Here is a 17,666-nt window from a genome sequence, read left to right on the forward strand (position 1 = left end):
TAACCCATCATTCTGTTACTGATTTCATACCTTCTACTGCCATTGCAGTCTGAAAGCAGATATTGCATGATTTCTATTTATTATTCTGAAGATGTTGATTATAGCCTTCAGTGTGGTTTGTCTTAGTAAATATTACATGTGAGTTTGAGATTTTGTAATTAAATGTTGAATGATACTTTCTAATTTTATGGTGTTTATTCTGTCTGTTTCTGATAGAGGTGTTTAAGGTTCTGACTTTTATGATGGGTTCAATTTTGTTTACAATTATACCATTTTAATTTTTTTCAATTGGCAAAGTAATGACTTTTACTGTGCATTTTTATACAAATGTGTCATAATTGATTTTTATTTGTCTCCCAATCCCTTTTCTGCCCTGCTCTGGTCCAGGTAGTCCCTACATCAATCTATATAGTTACTGCTTAGATGTCTCATGCATTCCATTGTCCTCAGTTGTTTGTCCTTCATTTGAGATCTCTTTCTTTCTAGCATGGTCCATTTTCTAGTTTTAGCTCTCTCTAGATATATAAATTTGCCATAATTTTACTAATTGAACTGCCTTAGCTCTATAAAAAGGGTTCTGGTAAGTTGTGCTTTTATTTCATTTGATTCTAGGAATATTTTAATTTCCTCTCCAATTTCTTCAGTGACCCACTTGTTCTTCAAGTGTCTATTGTTCTTTTTCCATGTATTCGTGTGTTCTGTAGTTCTCTTGCTTTTGTTACCTAGCTATATGCTGACAAGGCATAATAAGATGCAAGAAATTATTTGGCTATTTTGAATGTCCTAAGACAATTTACATCACAGACTGTGATTCATTTTAGAGAAGGTCTCATGTTCCACTAAGAAGAATGTGTACATGATATCTGTTTGATAGTACATTATGAATGTGTTCATTAAGGCCATTTGTTCTACAGTGAAGTTTCTTTGATGGTTTCAATTCAGATGAGTTCAGTATTGAGGTTTCTCATTATTGTTTTAGGACCTATGGGACCTTTTATACCCACTAGATTTCTATTATATAAGACTGGAAAATCCAATATTTCATGAACATATATTTGTAACTGCAATTATCTTCTTAGTAAATTGCCCTTGTTTTGAAATGGCCTTTATTTATTGACTGGTTTTTGTTTGACATCTAGTTCATTGGTCTCTCTCTCTCTCACACACTCACAAATATGTCTTTATATTTAAAGAGCTACTCCTTATAGGCAACATGCAGTTGTGTGTTCTGTTTTAATTTACTCTCACCATTTCTTTTTAAAAATACTGATACCTTTAACATTTAAAGTGATACTCATATAGTTGGATTAACAGAAACCACATTTGTTTCTAGTTAAAAAATTATTTTTCTTCATTTACATTCTTCAAATCTTTCACACCTTTTCTGTCTATTTTAAAATTTATTAAGCATATCATGTTATTCTATTTTGTCTCCTTTATTGACATAGTAACATCAATTCTTTCAAATTGTCAGTAGCATTTACAGTCAGTTCAACTTTCAACTCACACTATACCACTCTTCAAGTATTGCAAATAACTTTTACAAAAAAGTTCTCTCCAATCTCTCTCTTATTTTTTTAATGGTCCTCTTTACACTTACTCATAAACCATACACAGTAAGTTCATTGTTGATATTATTGGTAACAATTTACTTGTTAAGAATAACAAATCTTTGCTGTTTCTCTTTGTTGTTTCATTTTCTAGTGCCCTTTTTTCTGTAGATTTATGTTTCTGGTTTCCCTTCTCTGTGAAAACATAACAAAATTTACTTTAATATGGGTGATTTTTTACATTGAGTCTTACTGACAATGCTTTCTGAATTTATTTTTCTGAGAACTTTTCACTTCCTCTTCCATTTTTTAATAATGACATCATAATTTCCTAGATTAGCTTTTTTAAGCCCTTTATCAATCTTCTCTTTCATCATTGGCATGATTTCTGAGAAGTCAGGCATAATTGTCTTGTTTGTTTCTTAATTATTAAGGGGCCCATACAGCTCTCTTTAAGACTTGTATTATTTCTCCTAAACTTGGCATAAGAAAATTCTGTAATACTTGTACATGAGAGACTGGAGAGTTTCTATGAGTTCAAAGCCAGCCTGGAATACAGAATTTACTGTGTGAATTCCAAGCCATCCTGGAATATAAAAAATAGGAACCTGTCTCAAAAGAAAAGAGAAAAAATTTTCCTTATGTTTTATTTTTCTGATATTTATATATTATAAAGCTGGATGTTAGCTGTTAGATTTTTATGAATACTGGATGTTTCATATTTATCCTGCTTGGAGTCCTCTCTGGTTCTTAGAGCTATGGTATGATTTAGGAGAAATTTTCAATAATTTTTTGCAAATGTTTCTTCTATATATTTTTCCCTTCCTCCAGAGTAATTATTATGTGTGTTCATGCCCTTTGGTGTTGCTTTGTAATTTCTTCCATTGTCCTTCAGTTCTTGGGTAATTCTGATTTTCCCTTCTTTCTTTCTAAGCCCAGATTGTAGATGCTTTTGACCATCTGTTCAATTGCATGCCTGGGCTAGATTCATGGTATTAGCCTCCCCTGCAGTAGTGTATAATAACTACAGAGAGCTGAGGGTGTTTTCCAGTTTACTAGGTTGCCGATATATCAGCTTTGCTCAGAGGTTATATTTCAAGTCGGTGAGCCAGTGGGAATACTATATTCCACCAATGGAACCAGCTGAATATAGATGGCTGTTTTCAAATGCAGACAGTTTACATTCCTCTGGAGATTATTTTCTGACAAATGCCATTGTGTCCTTTCTGTGCATGTGCAGGGTCTTACACTGAGTCAGGTTCGTGTCAGTGGAAGGACCTTCCATCACCTGTGTATTAGCACAATCTTGCACATGCTTTCAGCCTTCTGGTGGGATAGAGATATGGAAGCACGTTTAAGAACTGCATATATCCCTAATTCCCCAGGTTCTCCTGTTAAACTTATCTATGATCTGGACAGTCTGTTGATCTCACCAACCATTATTGTCACCTAAGGCCACTTCAATTTTCTCTTCCCTTGATTGTTTGCCACTGACTAGAATCACTATTGTTTCCAGCAGCTGAACATGAGTTGTTTTTCTCTGTGCTCTCCAAATGAATCCATCCCCCTCTGGCAGTAAAGCTGAAGCACTCACTGCTTTTTTCTATCCTGATAGACACATTGTACCTCCAGAACATTTTATTAGAGGGCATGGGTAGTTTCAGAGGGAGCTGTGCATAGGAGCACCCCAGGCTAGGACACAGCAGATTTCTCCTGCTCTTAACTGAGGTTCAGTGGTTTCTCTGGAATCTTTTTTATTTGGTCAGTGTTTCTTTGGTAAGTTTTCAGAGAATAGAAATGGCTATTTTTGACAGTGGTATCCAGTTTTTATATTTCTCTTTTGAGAGGGGCTTGGTCAAGCCAACCACTCATTTATTAATCAATGACAATGTATAATATAATAATGAAACCATACCATGTGCCCCTTTATTGTTCAAAGTGTTTTATTACCTTGCCTAACTTATACCAATTAATGAACTCATTGAGTCCTTATAATTCTGTGAGATTATCATTTACAGATGCATAAAATGTGTAGATGTGTGTGTGTGTGTTAAGTGTATTTAGATGACTTTTTGTAAGAATATTATGACTGGAAAGACAGTTTGATAAGTAGGAGAATGATGATGCAAGATTTTTCTGGATGAATAAATAAAATTTACATATACAAACAAGGATATTATGAATAGAAAATCATTAAGAATTAAATGATATTATGAAAACATGATTTCTATTATCTCTTCTCATTGCCCTACTACCTACCTTTGGTCTTTGTTATTACTATAGACGATTGTGTCTGAATAACCTGGTGTCTGTTTACCCATGCTTAAGGTATTTCTATAATATATTTATTATAATGTAACTGAGAATTCATGTTGAATGAGGAAAATGGGATGGGTGGGCAGTGACCAATGGTTAGTCATACATCTCTTGGAGCTCACACTATCATTTTCCGAAGTAGCCTAGTCAACAAATGCTTAAATCTTCTTAAAGAGGCCTGGACTGACAGCTGTCTAGAGATAGAGACATTATCTGTATCCTTTATCTGGGCTAGACTATCTCCTTTACATAGCCACTGTCACAGTCACACCTTCAATATTGCTCCTCACCCACTCTCCAGTTCAGTCTGAGAAGATCTGCTGTAGATGGAAAAGTTTGGACTTCTCATATTTTTCTTTTTAAGTAGTATATTATTTATTTTTGGTCACGATTCTTATTTTATCTATATTAACTGAATCTAGCAATGTAAAATATAGAAAATCAAATCCTCTCTAAAAATTTTGACCACAATCTAACATTGCAAGCTGATTTCTTTAAAGTTTCCTAAAAATAATGTTCATTAATCACTCCCACTACCCTCACCTACTACCAGAGCCAAACAGCCTACAGGGGTTTCTCTTTAGAGAGGATGATAACGACCAACCTATGGCCAGCCTAGGAGAATTGTGAGATAATCATTGCTATTTGCCAAGAACTAGAGATTTGCATGGTTATATAATTCAGGCGTTGATAGAAGAATTTTGTAAATAAGAACCAAAAGCTCACAGAGGTTAATTAATTCCTGAAGTTTATATCTAGAGAATAGGAGAGACAGGTTATGCATCTAAGCAATCTGACTCCAGCATCCCATCTCCTAACCACCGCACTAGGTCACTATATTCTCAGATGCAACCATATTAAATTTCTATTGTATAATTTAAAGATGGTCAATCATCAAAATTTCTTATTATTTAATCAATGATTATCTCTTTAAATGATAAGCTTATGGGCAGCAAAATGTGAAGAAATATTGATAATCAAAGTTGAAAAAAATCCCTAGAGTTTCTTGCTCGTGCTCTCTCTCCTTCTGCTCCTGATTTGGACCTTGAGATTTCAGTCCGGTGCTCCAATGTGGGTCTCTGTCTCTGTCTCCTTTCATCGCCTGATGGCAAGGGGTGCACCCACACATTGAGACAATGGGGATGTTCTATCCGGAACTCACCAAAGCCAGCTGGCCGGGGTCTGAAAAAGCATGGGTTAAAACCGGACTCGCTGAACATAGCGGACAATGAGGACTACTGAGAACTCAAGAACAATGGCAATGGGTTTTTGATCCTACTGCACGTACTGGCTTTGTGGGAGCCTAGGCAGTTTGGATGCTCACCTTACTAGACTGGAATGGAGGTGGGTGGTCCTGGCACTTCCCACAGGGCAGGGAACCCTGATTGCTCTTCGGGCTGACGATGGAGGGGGACTTGATTGGGGGAGGGGGAGGGAAATGGGAGGTGGTGGCAGGGAGGAGGCAGAAATCTTTAATAAATAAATAAATAAATTTAAAAAAAAGAAAAAATCCCTAGACTCCTATTAAGACACTAATGTTTACTAGTTGAACAGCTTTAAGCAAAAAATTTACTGTCTCGGCTTTTCACTCACCTATAAAATTGAGGTAACAGTGATAGCCTACATAAAACTATAGTGGGAAGAAAATGCAATCATTTATTGAAATAAGTGTGTAAGTGAGTGGTATTGTCGTTAGTATCAAGCAACACACTTCTCATAGAAACAAGTTGGAATCTTGCAGTTTCTGTGTTTTCCCATGCTGAGGACAGGGAGTAGGGACAAAAAGACACTGATAATCAGTGCCTGTGATTGTCCTAAGGTGCTTGAAGAGTGGTGAGATAAACCAGTAGGATGCTTTCCCTTAGCATAGTGCCTGAACTGAAAATATCACCATGACTTTTTGTGTAACAATCATTTCTAAACATTTATTTTTCTGGAACAATACACATTCAGGTGAACTAGCAGAAAAATAAAGCCCTGTAGTTCTTTTGCAAGTATATAAAGGCAGCAATGGGCTTTTAAACAGGAAAGGGGAGCTTCTATGAACTTGTAAAGAAAATAAGGACAGTCACTCAATGCACATTTGTTAATCAATGAGTTGATCTTGGAAACTGCTGAAAGGGTGACCCATATTCAGATGAAAGGATGATGTAGCTTATTGTAGTGTAGGGTTGCAGAGAAATTAAAGTGGTTCACTTTTTTGGAAACTGACAACAGTCAACAGGGCTTTAGATACAAAGGGTTTTGAAGATAATAGCACATAGAAATCCCATAACACAAGGTCCTCTTAATGTATGAAGTTACTACTTATAATGTGAGCCTTTGAGAAGAAATTGTTATAAGAACTGCAGGAAAAGCAAGGATTTAACGTAGGGTGTCTCTTTAAGCAACACTGAATATACAGCAAGGAGCTGAACTATGATGCAAACTCGAAGTCTAGTTAGTCCATGGTCCCATGCAAGGTATAGTCAAAGGGAACAGTTGCTTTTGTGTTATCAGACACAAAGGGCCTTTGTCCTTTCATCCTTCACTGTATGTACTGATCTGTGAATTTTGTTAAGAAAGAATTTGTGTAGAGCATGTATTCCCTTCATGAAATGATGAGAATAATCAACAAGATCATTCTAATATTTTTTTCTTTTTTCCCCTTTTTATTGATTTTCGTTGAGCTCTATATTGTTCTAATTTTGTGTAGGTTTCTGGCACATAGGGAAGACATTATAGACCACAGTAGCAATGTTAGTGGTAGAAGTGGTAGTGGTTGTAGATGCGGTTTAGATGCCACAGTGGTGAGGGCTGCAATAGTGGTAGGCATTATGACAGGAGTGGGGCCTGGGGTAAAGATAGTGGTAATATTATTTGTCTTGTTGGTGTGGTGAGGATTACATCATCACTGTTATTAGCAGCTTTCTTACAAACCCAAGCAATAGAGTGATGGTTTTTCAGGGTATTGATCAGCAGAATATTTTATAGGAGAGACTTCCTTTGGCTAAGAGAATAGAAAGGTGCCCATACTTTCAGTAGAATTCCAGTCTGTGAAGCAAAGGCTTGTTTTGGTCGCCCCTCTATTAGTAAGACTTTGTCTAATACTTGGGAAGTTCTGGCATTTGAAATTGCTTTTCTAAGAAATGTAATAACACGGACTGAGTAAAAATATTTAGTGCAGGCTCAAGACATTAGCAAGGGTACCCAAAGCAGTTTCTTGGTATAAATCAAGTACAATTGCTTAGCTAGAAAAAAATTTAAAGATAGAAAACAAAGTGCACATCTAGAAAGGTAAGTCATGGTAACATTTAAATTTTGGACAGCTAATGAATGTTTCAGGGTATTCTTTAGGAATAAAGGAAAAAATACTTGAACTTATTTGAGCAGAAAAATTGCACGAAGAAAATATCAAAACAAATAAAGAACACATTGAAAATAAAAAATAAAAAGGAAAAAGTATTTTAACAAATTATATCTGTGCCCTTAAGAAAGTGCTTAACTGGTGTGTGAAATACGATATTAACTATTGTGAAATGTGAAGAAGATCGATGAGAAGGGGGACTTATTGAAGAGAAGCATAGAGAACTCAAGAATATCATAGAAACACTTAAAATAGATTATTGGTTCCGTTTTTGGTTTACTGTGACTGAAATGATATTAGGGTATTTACTGAAAGAAGTAACAAGGGGTAAGATGAAAACTTAGATAGATTCTAAAACGGCAGGGAGCACATCTCAAGGATCATTTACAGTAGGGAGTAAAGAAATGGACACAAGCACTCTCTGCTTAATAGTAGGGATGAGGCCAGCGAAGATGAACCATGACCATAATACAGAAGAAAGGAAATGCTGCAACAGAAAACCAAAGGAGACAAAAACTGAAGAAAGATATCTGTCTTTAACTATGGAAGAAGCACTGGGATCCTTTAGGGCCCAGCTCTTATATCACGATAGAACACAAATCAGATTACAGGAGATTGATAAAACTAAAGGAGACCATGTTTGTAGGGAAGACAGAATACAGAGGGATGAGAGGGACAGGGGCAAGTACAATTAGGGCACATTTTATGCATGGGTGGAAATGTCACAAGGAAACCCCTTACTTTGTAAAATTAGTATGTGTCAGAAATTTCAAATGAATTGATTAATACAAAAAAGGAGAAATAATGGCGGTGGACTGGAGGACACTCATGACCCACCACAGGTTATACTAGTCTTACACTGGGATAGAGGGACATATTCTTTTGCCCCCAGTTTCCATAATATTTTCAACATTTCTTGGAATTTGGCAATCAAACATTTTGTTGTTTTGTTCTGTTTTGTTTTCTTTTAGCTGTTTTTTTGTTGTTCTTAGTGGTCACGATTTGGGTTTGTTTGTGTGTGATTTTGTTTGTTTTTGTTTGTCTAGTTCTCGGTTCTTTTGGACAATTTAGCTGCACCAGTGACTTACACAGGGAGATGGTAGGGGGAGAAAGGGATTTGATGGAATGGAATCTTGTGTGTCATGATGCCTTTTCAAGTACTGCTCAGTTGGGTTCTACCAACACGGAGTGTTCTCAAAGAGCATTTTCAAACTCATGAAATATTTAAACCCAAAGAATAAAACAGCCTGCAGCCAGGCTGGAGCCAAGTGAATGCATGAAAACCACCTGTCCTTCTCCCATCTGCACATTATACAGAGCTAGAAGCAAACATGGGGGTGGACGACGGAAAACATTTCTGAATCAGAGACAAATCCAGTTATGGACACAGGCAGTGACTATATTGCCCCTTTATTGTGGAAGCCTTTAATGAAGATGATTTCCAATATGATTTTCTTTACCACAATATAAGAATCCTAAACTGTTTTTCGTAACTTCACTTTCCAAAAATGCTAACGGAAATATATCTCTGTGTATCTAGAAAACCTAAAATGACAAGTTTGACTATTATAAATATCTATTCAACTGTAATTTTTAATTTTACATTACATTTTTAAATCAGCTTTATAAACATGATATCTTAAACAAGAGTAGAAATTTACATATAACAAAATTGACCTTAAATTTGTATCAATAAACCAACATCCAAGCCATTTAGTATTCACTATATATTATATCCCCTTTTTATTCTTTAGAAAGACCTTGACTATGACTAATAACCATTTTGAATCAATCCACTTTAAATGAAAACAAACATTTATAAATGATATTTGGGAATATGGGCATAGTTTTTTAGACTACTTCCTACTGATTGGGTGCACTGTTAATCAGGTCTTTCATGGCGTATCCTTTGTGGATGGTCCATCTCATCCAGCAGACCTAAAGATGTCATGGGGGTTGGACCACTTGGGCTATTGCTACAGGAGGCCTTGTTCAATCAAGCCATATTAGCTGGGAAGGAACCCACAACTTTCTATCCTCTGTGGAAACAAAAGCCAATTTGTTGGCTTATTAAGTGACTTTTGATATTATTAGGGGAAGTTAGCAAACATCTAATAGTTGAGCAAATGAATCTCATGGCCTTCACAGTCTTACTGTCAGGAAATGATAGTGAAAGTTTAGATTATTGAAGACTCACTATGTGCTGGGCAATTATTGTACATAATTTCTTTTATTGTTCAAAAGAATTTTGTAATTTTTATAATTTAGGTTCTGAAGAAATAATGTTGGGTAAATTTTGGCTAAAATTCTCAAATTCTTATGATGTGTGTTATATAGTTTATATAGTTTACATTCATTGTATAATCAAATTATCATAATAATCATATACTATTATCCAATTCATGAAAAACTGATTTTTAATATATCAGAAAAAAATTTCCTCATGCACAAATATCATAATTGTTGACAGGACAATTCAAATTATTTTTTTTCTTTCTGTGGTCAACATTCTTACTGAACACCTAAGAACAAACAGATTCAGATATAAAAGTAGCTAAGTTTTAGGACATGTCTGCTAACAGAACTCTTGCAACAGAAGAAAAGGCTTGATATTGGTAAAGCACTAAGGAAAAGGAATGCAGATAGGCACAGCTGTCTGAGGCATGCTTGAGTGCTTATGTGTGCAGTTCCACAGTTGGGGCTTCTGAAGAGAGACACCCTCAGATATGTGGGTAGAGGAATTATGAATTGCAGAAGGATTGGACCCAGAGGGAAATTCCATCATGATCTAGATCATTTTTGAGAACATTAGATTTTACCCATGTAAAACATTCCACTATTTCCTTGATGCATCTCTTTTCTCTGCAATATAGTCACTGTGAAGAGACCTGTGGTTGCATGCTGTAGCTACAAATGAAGGAATGTTTCATGGTCTGTGTTTTCTTCTGGGCAAGGCAGAAATGACAGTAACTGGGACTTTTGATTTCCATAAGCATCACATGGACAAAGTCCAATGAGCGTAATAGAAACACTACTAATCAAAGAAACATCTTACTTATTTTGTAAAAATTACTTCTGGTAAGGGTCAGGGTTAGGATGGCATCTGTTATTTACTTTTGTCCTTGTGTCCAGAATAACAAGCTTGATGAGGGAAGGACTTATATTGTCTCAGTGTTTCAGAAGGTTCAGATCACTGTCCTCCATCCTATGTAGTAAGAGAGAAAATCATAATGCTGACAGCATGAGGAAGAGGTTGTTCATCACTTTTGGGAAACAGAAGGTTGAGAGGGGAGGACATATAAAGGACATAAGTGGAAAACAAGCCCAAGGACAACTCCAGTGACCGATTCTTCATCACCAATATTTACTACTTCTCAACAATACCAATATATAATGAATCCATCCAGGTTTGATCTATCAACAAGGACTCCATGATTATTATTTAACTGACTTTTGAAATTTATCACCAGCACATTCAGGAATGTGCTTCATTCCTCCCTAAGCATTTCTTTTAAGTGTGTGTGCATGCACATGTGTAAGCAAGTAGCCTGTGTGAACATATGTGAAAGCCAGGGTTTGGCACGGACTTTTAAAATGCCTGTGTATTAGTCCTCATTAATGAACGTGGTTTTTGAGAATATGTGTACATCTTAATGTTTATTTTCTTAGTATCCGTCTCTGTGCTTGGTGCTTTATTGACAGCCTGTAATTGTTCTTTGGGTAGAATTCTGTTCAATCTTAAAGGGCCTTTGCTTTGATGCTCCTGTCTCAGCACTTGTTGAAACGTGTGGCAAGAGGATGTGTAAAGATCCGTTGTTCTTGACGTTTGGTTTGGTTTTAGCTTTAGGGAAATTTAAAAGGTGGTAAAAGTTTTAAAAAATCAAGGAAATCATTAAGATTCCAATTTTAAAAGATTAAAGCATAAAATATTTCACCTGTGGTAGTCATGAAAAAAATATCTTTTCAGGAGATCAAAATAAATCTTGAAATTAAATTATATCATCATCTAGGCAGGTGGTTACTATAGCAGTGAAGGAAAAAGAGACTGTAAAATTGACTCAAGATTTCCAGAGGCAGAAAAAAATCTATAAAGTATTCCAAGTTTATAAAATGGTAACTTTAAGTCCCAAGTTGAAATGTGAGTGGCTGCGAGTCTTGCCCTCTCTTCCTTTAATGTCATATGAGGCCAGGAAGGCATCCATTCCAGAAAGTGAGGGACAATGTGTGGCATCAAATTGATATCTCTGGCTACCAGAAAAACCTACCAGCTATCATGGCAGAATCAATGCCATAAATTATCATAAAATATAAATTATCTGAAGAAAATATAATTTTTAATTTCTGAGAATTCCAAACACACACACACACATATGTATATATATACTGAAATGTGGTAATATCTATTTTCTATTTCCCTCTCCAAGTCTCCACATAGCCCTCTAATACATTTTCCTTCAAATTTAATGTTCTCTCTTTCATCCACTGAGTCCAATTAGTGCTGTCCATATGTACACAGAGGTGAAGAATAGTAAACCTACAATGGTCACACCCACAGAGAAGAATTATTCTCTATTCCCAGTATCTATCAACTGCAACAAGCTTCTAGGTAAGAGGAGGGACCTAGAGAGCACCTCCTCCATCAATGCTAGTATTTTGTCTGGTTTGCTGTTTTGATCTGGTGCGGATAACCAATCATGCCATGAGGTCATGGTCAGCAGTCACACCGTTTCTGGAAGACAGCATATCTCACTGCATCCCTCCTCATCTCTCAGCTCTTTTGCTCTTTCTGTCTCCTCTTCCATGTCTCCTAAGCCTTGGGGTAGCGCTTGGTGATGAACACGTCCCATTTAACGCTGTGTACTCATAATTTGTTATTGTTAGCATACTCTGCATTGACTGCTGAGAACTAGAAACAAGGTTGAGAAAAGCCCCTATCTATAAATATAAATGTAAATATTTGGAAGGCAATTTGACATCATGACCATTAAGCAAACCAAAAACAGGCTCTACCCTATACTGGTGACCTCTTAGCCATGAGCTTTTGACTAGATTAACAGCACCAGGATGAAATTCCCTCTTGTGTAACAACCCTTAAATCCCGTCAAAAAGCAACTAGTCACAGCATTATGGTCGTGTGTTGCAGTATGCACATGTTGCCTAGCTGGTAGGTAGTCTAGCATACTGTGTCTCCACTAGATATGTCTTTTCCCCACCCGCATCCCTGTAGCACCCACAGTGCTACCAAAGGAGGAAGGAGGCTTCCCAATTGAGTGGAGAGTGATTTCTCTATCTTCTGCAGCCAAAATGTGTTGTTTTCAACAATAGAATCTTGTAGCTATAGTAGATAACCAAGGATAATGGAAATAGCCTGTTTTATTAAAACCATATTTCTCAAAACTGGGAAATTCTGTGTCTCTTACTGATTTTCCACAGTGACAGTGCCTCAGTTTTCTACTTTTTAAGCTAAAGAAGAGACTATAAGCAACCAGAGGACTGGTCTGATCTATAGGACCAGAGTCAGAATAGCAGGGACCTCAACCATGCAACTTTCTCTAGCCCATACTACCAGAAATGCAATATATTACTAACATGCTTAGATATCACAGGAGATGTGAATTCTCAAGGGAAAACATACTGACTAGAATTCTTTTCAGATATAGAACTTCATATAAGTGGAAAGTTTCATGTCAGAATAGTTGGGGAATTGGCTTTGCAAATACAATGCTTTTGTAAAAGTGTGAGGTCCCAAGTTCAAATCCCTCAAGCACACATAAACATTAGCATAGGTCTGTAACCTCTGTGATCTTAGGTTAAGAAAGAAGGTAGAGTCAGGAAAATCTCTCAGAAGCTCATGGGCCTGCTAGAGAAAGCAATATAGAAGATGGGTACCAAGAGAGGTTTGTCATCTGATTTCCACACATATTGCATGATGTACATGCCCCCAACTTTCATGTACATACATCACACACACACACACACACACACACACACATCCACACATCCACAAATACTTGCACATCCACAAATAAAAGGAGAAAGTTACATGTGAAGGAACTGATATGGATTATCCCGAGACCTTGGGGGTAGATCACACAGCAGCATCTTCTCTGTAAACTCCATTGCCAGGAGAACAAGAGCCATACTAAACAGTTTTGACCTCTGGATGATGATGTTCACTATGATGCGTGGTAGTGATTCTCTGCTAGATACTCCTTGATTCATCTCCTCTCAGTAAATTGCTACCGTCTAAATAAATGTGGGAAACACTGATGGCATATTCTCCTGGTCCTATTAATTGAAAAGGTTTAAACATCCATAAAATCACAGCCGAGACTTAGAAAGCTCTCATTAAAATACAGATAAAATACAGATATTCTTAGTTCTGTGTTTTGTTCTATCAAAATCTCTGCCAAGAGAGTATGTAGTTCGCTTTCTTTTTTTTTTTTTTTTTTGAGTTCATCAAGGGAATAAAAGCATCGCTGTTCTAATGAGAGACTAGACATTAGAACCTCTAAAATTTCTTATTCCTGAATTCCCACACTAGCTTTCTGATTCCTTGTTTAAAATGTTTATCAATTAAGGCTGAAATGTTGACTTGCCTATGATTAAAAGGAATTCACTCCTCTTTTATTTCAATAGATTTTTGCTACAGACATGATATTCTTTCTTTTTAAAGCAAGGTTACATCCTGGATGCCACTCTCTACCCTCAAAAGGAGTCTGGATATTGTTATCTTGTAGAAATGACATTACATTCTTCATTTGAAAGCTAAAGATCCTTGGAGTACACAGCAGCCTGCTGACAAGGCTTGTGTGACCTGTTCATGAAGCTGACTACGGAACTTCAGAATGCTAATTATTATGTACATAAAGAATGAGTCTAGGATCTAACATTCTGCATGTATAATCTTAGAACTGTAGAGCAAAAATTATATATGCTATTATATATCCTCTGTGATGCAAACCAGTAGAAATTCTTGTCTTCTGTTTCATGAAAGAATCCCTTTCGCTTTGCACCTTTGGATATTTACTCCCAGGGGCTTATTTTCCCCTCTTTGGAGCTTATTCTCTTCCCCAGTTTGCAGCACTTCAATACCATGAAGGGCTTCACTCTAGAGAGTTGGTGAAGCAAAGAAAACTCCATGGAGCCCTACTGAGTAAACAAAAACACATCACATTAATTCAGTCTCCTCCTGCTGTCCTCCTATCAGCTATGGAAAGCAAGAAAGATAAACGAAAGTTCAGACAGAAGCATACACATACAAGGAGTTTTGGTTGTTGTTTTTTCTGTCTTTACATGCACTCAACCAAACCCTTCCTAGAGTTGCTGAAGCTTTCTGACATCACGAAGTCCTTTTCTGTGAGTCATTAAATTGCTGAAGCCCAGAAAAATCAAATTTAGTTTAGGTCTGTTTGATAATGTAATAACACAGTAAAATGTGATTCACCAATTAGCTCGTGTAATTGAATAATCAAAAACATGCTCCGAACGAGTCGCTGAGGCACAGCCCACCATCCTTAAGGCTCTATGTTTTCTCTGATTACTACTGCAGGTACCTCTTCTGCCAATGCTATTCCCTCCCCGTTTCCTGTGAAAGAGAATCTACAGATACATCTGTGGCTGGAGACCAACAGGATACTTAGCTTCATTACTTACTGACTTCTCGTTTCTCCTTCATCAGCTCCCTCTTGAGTAACTTCGACCCTGGGCAAAGGGGCTGGCAATCCAGTCCTGGCCTCCCTCGAGCTCTCCATGAACTATATTTAAATTCTGTGAGGAGAGAAACCCAGACAGTTGTTAGAGCCTTTAAAGGCAATCACAATTTTGTAGTTGAAAAGCTGCCTCCCTGATGATTCCTAAATTCTAATGGTGTGAGCAAGACATACTTTAGGGGTAAGGGGGAGTGATAGACAGTTTGAGACTTTTTTCTCAGAAATCTGTGGCAGATAAGAACAGAAATTCGGTGTTTTTTTTTTCTCAGTTTACAGCATTTCCTCATAATTCTCTGTGCACATATGTTGACCCATAGGTGCCCGGCTATATTCAAAATTTCTTCTTCTAAACTCGGATCATTCAAGGATTGTTTAGATGGCTGAAACAAACTCTAATGAGGAATTTTAAAATGGATCCTTCTTTATTCATTTATTCCTTCTGAAATATCTGCTCAGGCTTTCATGGTCCAGGGCTTCCAATAAGCAAAAGAAAGAGTAATTGGAATATATTACCTGAACTTGCATCGATAAAGAAGTGGAATTTCTTAGCTGACTCAGTCATCCTTAATGTAGCTTTGCCCCTCCAAAGAGAGGAGAAAGAGGAGGAGCAAGAAGAGAAGTAGGAAGCAGAGGAGTAGGGGGGCATCTCATGGAGTTTTACTGCCATTTTAGACGTCACACTTTAGATTTTATCCATGAGGTCTAAAGAGTTATTAGTAAACTTTTCCTTTGTAATTATATATCATCACCCTTTGATGATTTGTTTACAAACTCATAATGCATATTTTGTACTGTCTCCTCACATAAAAAAATCAACATTCTAAGCGACGGAATCATCATTAATTATTTTTGTCGTGTCTCATTTCATTTATGGAAAAACATAATTCAGAGCCCAATGTGAAGGAAATATTTTCTAATGACAGGTATATGCCTGTCATACCTGGAGTTCCCCCATCAGTTTCTAAATGTATAATCTCATACTTGAAGCACATTAGTAATTCTCTTTTCTTTTTTTCTTCCTATTAATAGGTCAATGGAACAGAAATTGAATATGAATTTGAAGAAATTACATTGGAGAGGGTAAGAAAAAATTTAAAATCTTTAAGTTGGTTTTCTGCCTTCCACGTCCTAATTTGTAATCTTGTGAAATTACAAAATTATATTTCTTAGCTTAAAGTTACCTACAAGATTTACATGAGAATGTTAGTGAAATGCTTACGATAGAGAGCACTGAGGTAGAAGACCAAATAACCAGAATGTTCTATTAGTAGATCATGTTGTCAAGGATTGGGGAAACAAATGGCGAAGGTGGAAGTGGCCCAGGAACTGTGCATTCCTTTATTCTGGATACTCTGCTGTTACTGATGTGGCTGTCTAAGACAGGTGATGAGATGTTCTCCACCACGTGATAGTGATGCTTTAATCTGACCCACAACTGCCACACATCTTCTATTTCAGCAACGAAAAGAGTGATAAGCTTAAAGCCTATCCCCAAAGGCAGACACATCAACCCTGTAGCGCTCTGAAAATAAGCTAGAAGGACCTTGGCAACGACTTCCGGCAAATACAGGAAACCATGCCACTCAGTGTATATAGGTCTTTTACAAAACAGCCAAAAAAATGTCAAAGACAATCTATAAAAAGCAATGGAGTGGGGGGAGGAGAAGAGGAGTGGGGATAGGGAAAGGGGAATGGGGGGAGGGGGCAATATTTGGGAGGAGGGGGAAGGAAATGGGAAACGGGGACAGGTGGAAATTTTAATTAAAAAAGAATAAAAATAATAATAATAAAAAAAGCAATATCAGGTATCATTAACAGGATAGCCATCACAAAAGGTGAGCATACATAAAACAGCTTGCTTACCCTCATTCAGAAATGAAGAGAAGGAACGTGAGCAGTTTCGTATCTAACTGCAAGTTTTTCAAAAGCACCTTACTATCTGTTGACAATGAGTAGCCCTGAAAATGAGCTAATTTGGAAACGGAGATCAAAAACCTTGAAAAAAAAACCATAGTTTTAGAGACACAATTACATTTTAAAAATTGGGCAAATTTCACAAACTGTTCATATTTGTACTGTTTATAACAGTAAAGGCTCAAAAATATGTTTACTACTTCCTTATATACCTATATAATATTTATCTTATAAAAATAAATACAATGAAATGCTAAGTTATATTTTAATATCATTTTAGAAGACTATCATTGGAAGAATACAAAGCATATCCATTATGTAAATCAATTTTAAAATAATTTTACATTAATTTTAAAACATAATTAAACATAGACTGAACTGAATTGAACAAAACTCTTCCAATCTCCAAGTTCTAGTAAAAGTAGAAAAGTTTTTAAATATTCTTGTCTTTGAAAAAAAGAGAGGGGAAAATTAAAACAACATCTGGAAAGAGTGGGGGACACACATGGTATGGCTGAGTCTTCTCATCACTTGAGAATCAAGGACTCTATCACAATTAACACTACTGGTTGTGAGGGTTACTGAGAGAAATTAACAAGCAATTTCCTTTGTCATTGGAGAATTGCCCTTACATGACTTATTGTTTATAAACTCAACGTGTATGTTTTGTATGGTCCCCTCATACAAAAAAAACAAATCACCCCACTCTAAGGGGTGGAATCATTGCTTACTATTTTTTTTTTGAAAGCAGCTTCTTTATTAATCAGTGGCAATAAAACATATTAACAACATACAGAGGGGAATCCCACATCACCTCCCCTTTTCTGT

General features: G+C 36.5%; 1 protein-coding gene across 19 annotated transcripts in view; it reads left to right on the top strand.

The window, feature by feature from the left end:
• Positions 1-17,666, top strand: part of Dlg2 (discs large MAGUK scaffold protein 2) — a 1,644,347-nt gene that overhangs the window by 1,085,439 nt on the left and 541,242 nt on the right. For all 19 annotated transcript variants that reach the window (XM_057756268.1, XM_057756265.1, XM_057756266.1 and 16 more), the window contains one exon: positions 15,954-16,004. In XM_057756268.1, coding sequence (XP_057612251.1) covers positions 15,954-16,004 — 51 coding nt within the window. The remainder of the gene's footprint in view (positions 1-15,953; positions 16,005-17,666) is intronic.

The sequence above is a fragment of the Chionomys nivalis genome, chromosome 23 (assembly GCF_950005125.1).
Source record: "Chionomys nivalis chromosome 23, mChiNiv1.1, whole genome shotgun sequence".
NCBI lineage: Eukaryota > Metazoa > Chordata > Mammalia > Rodentia > Cricetidae > Chionomys > Chionomys nivalis.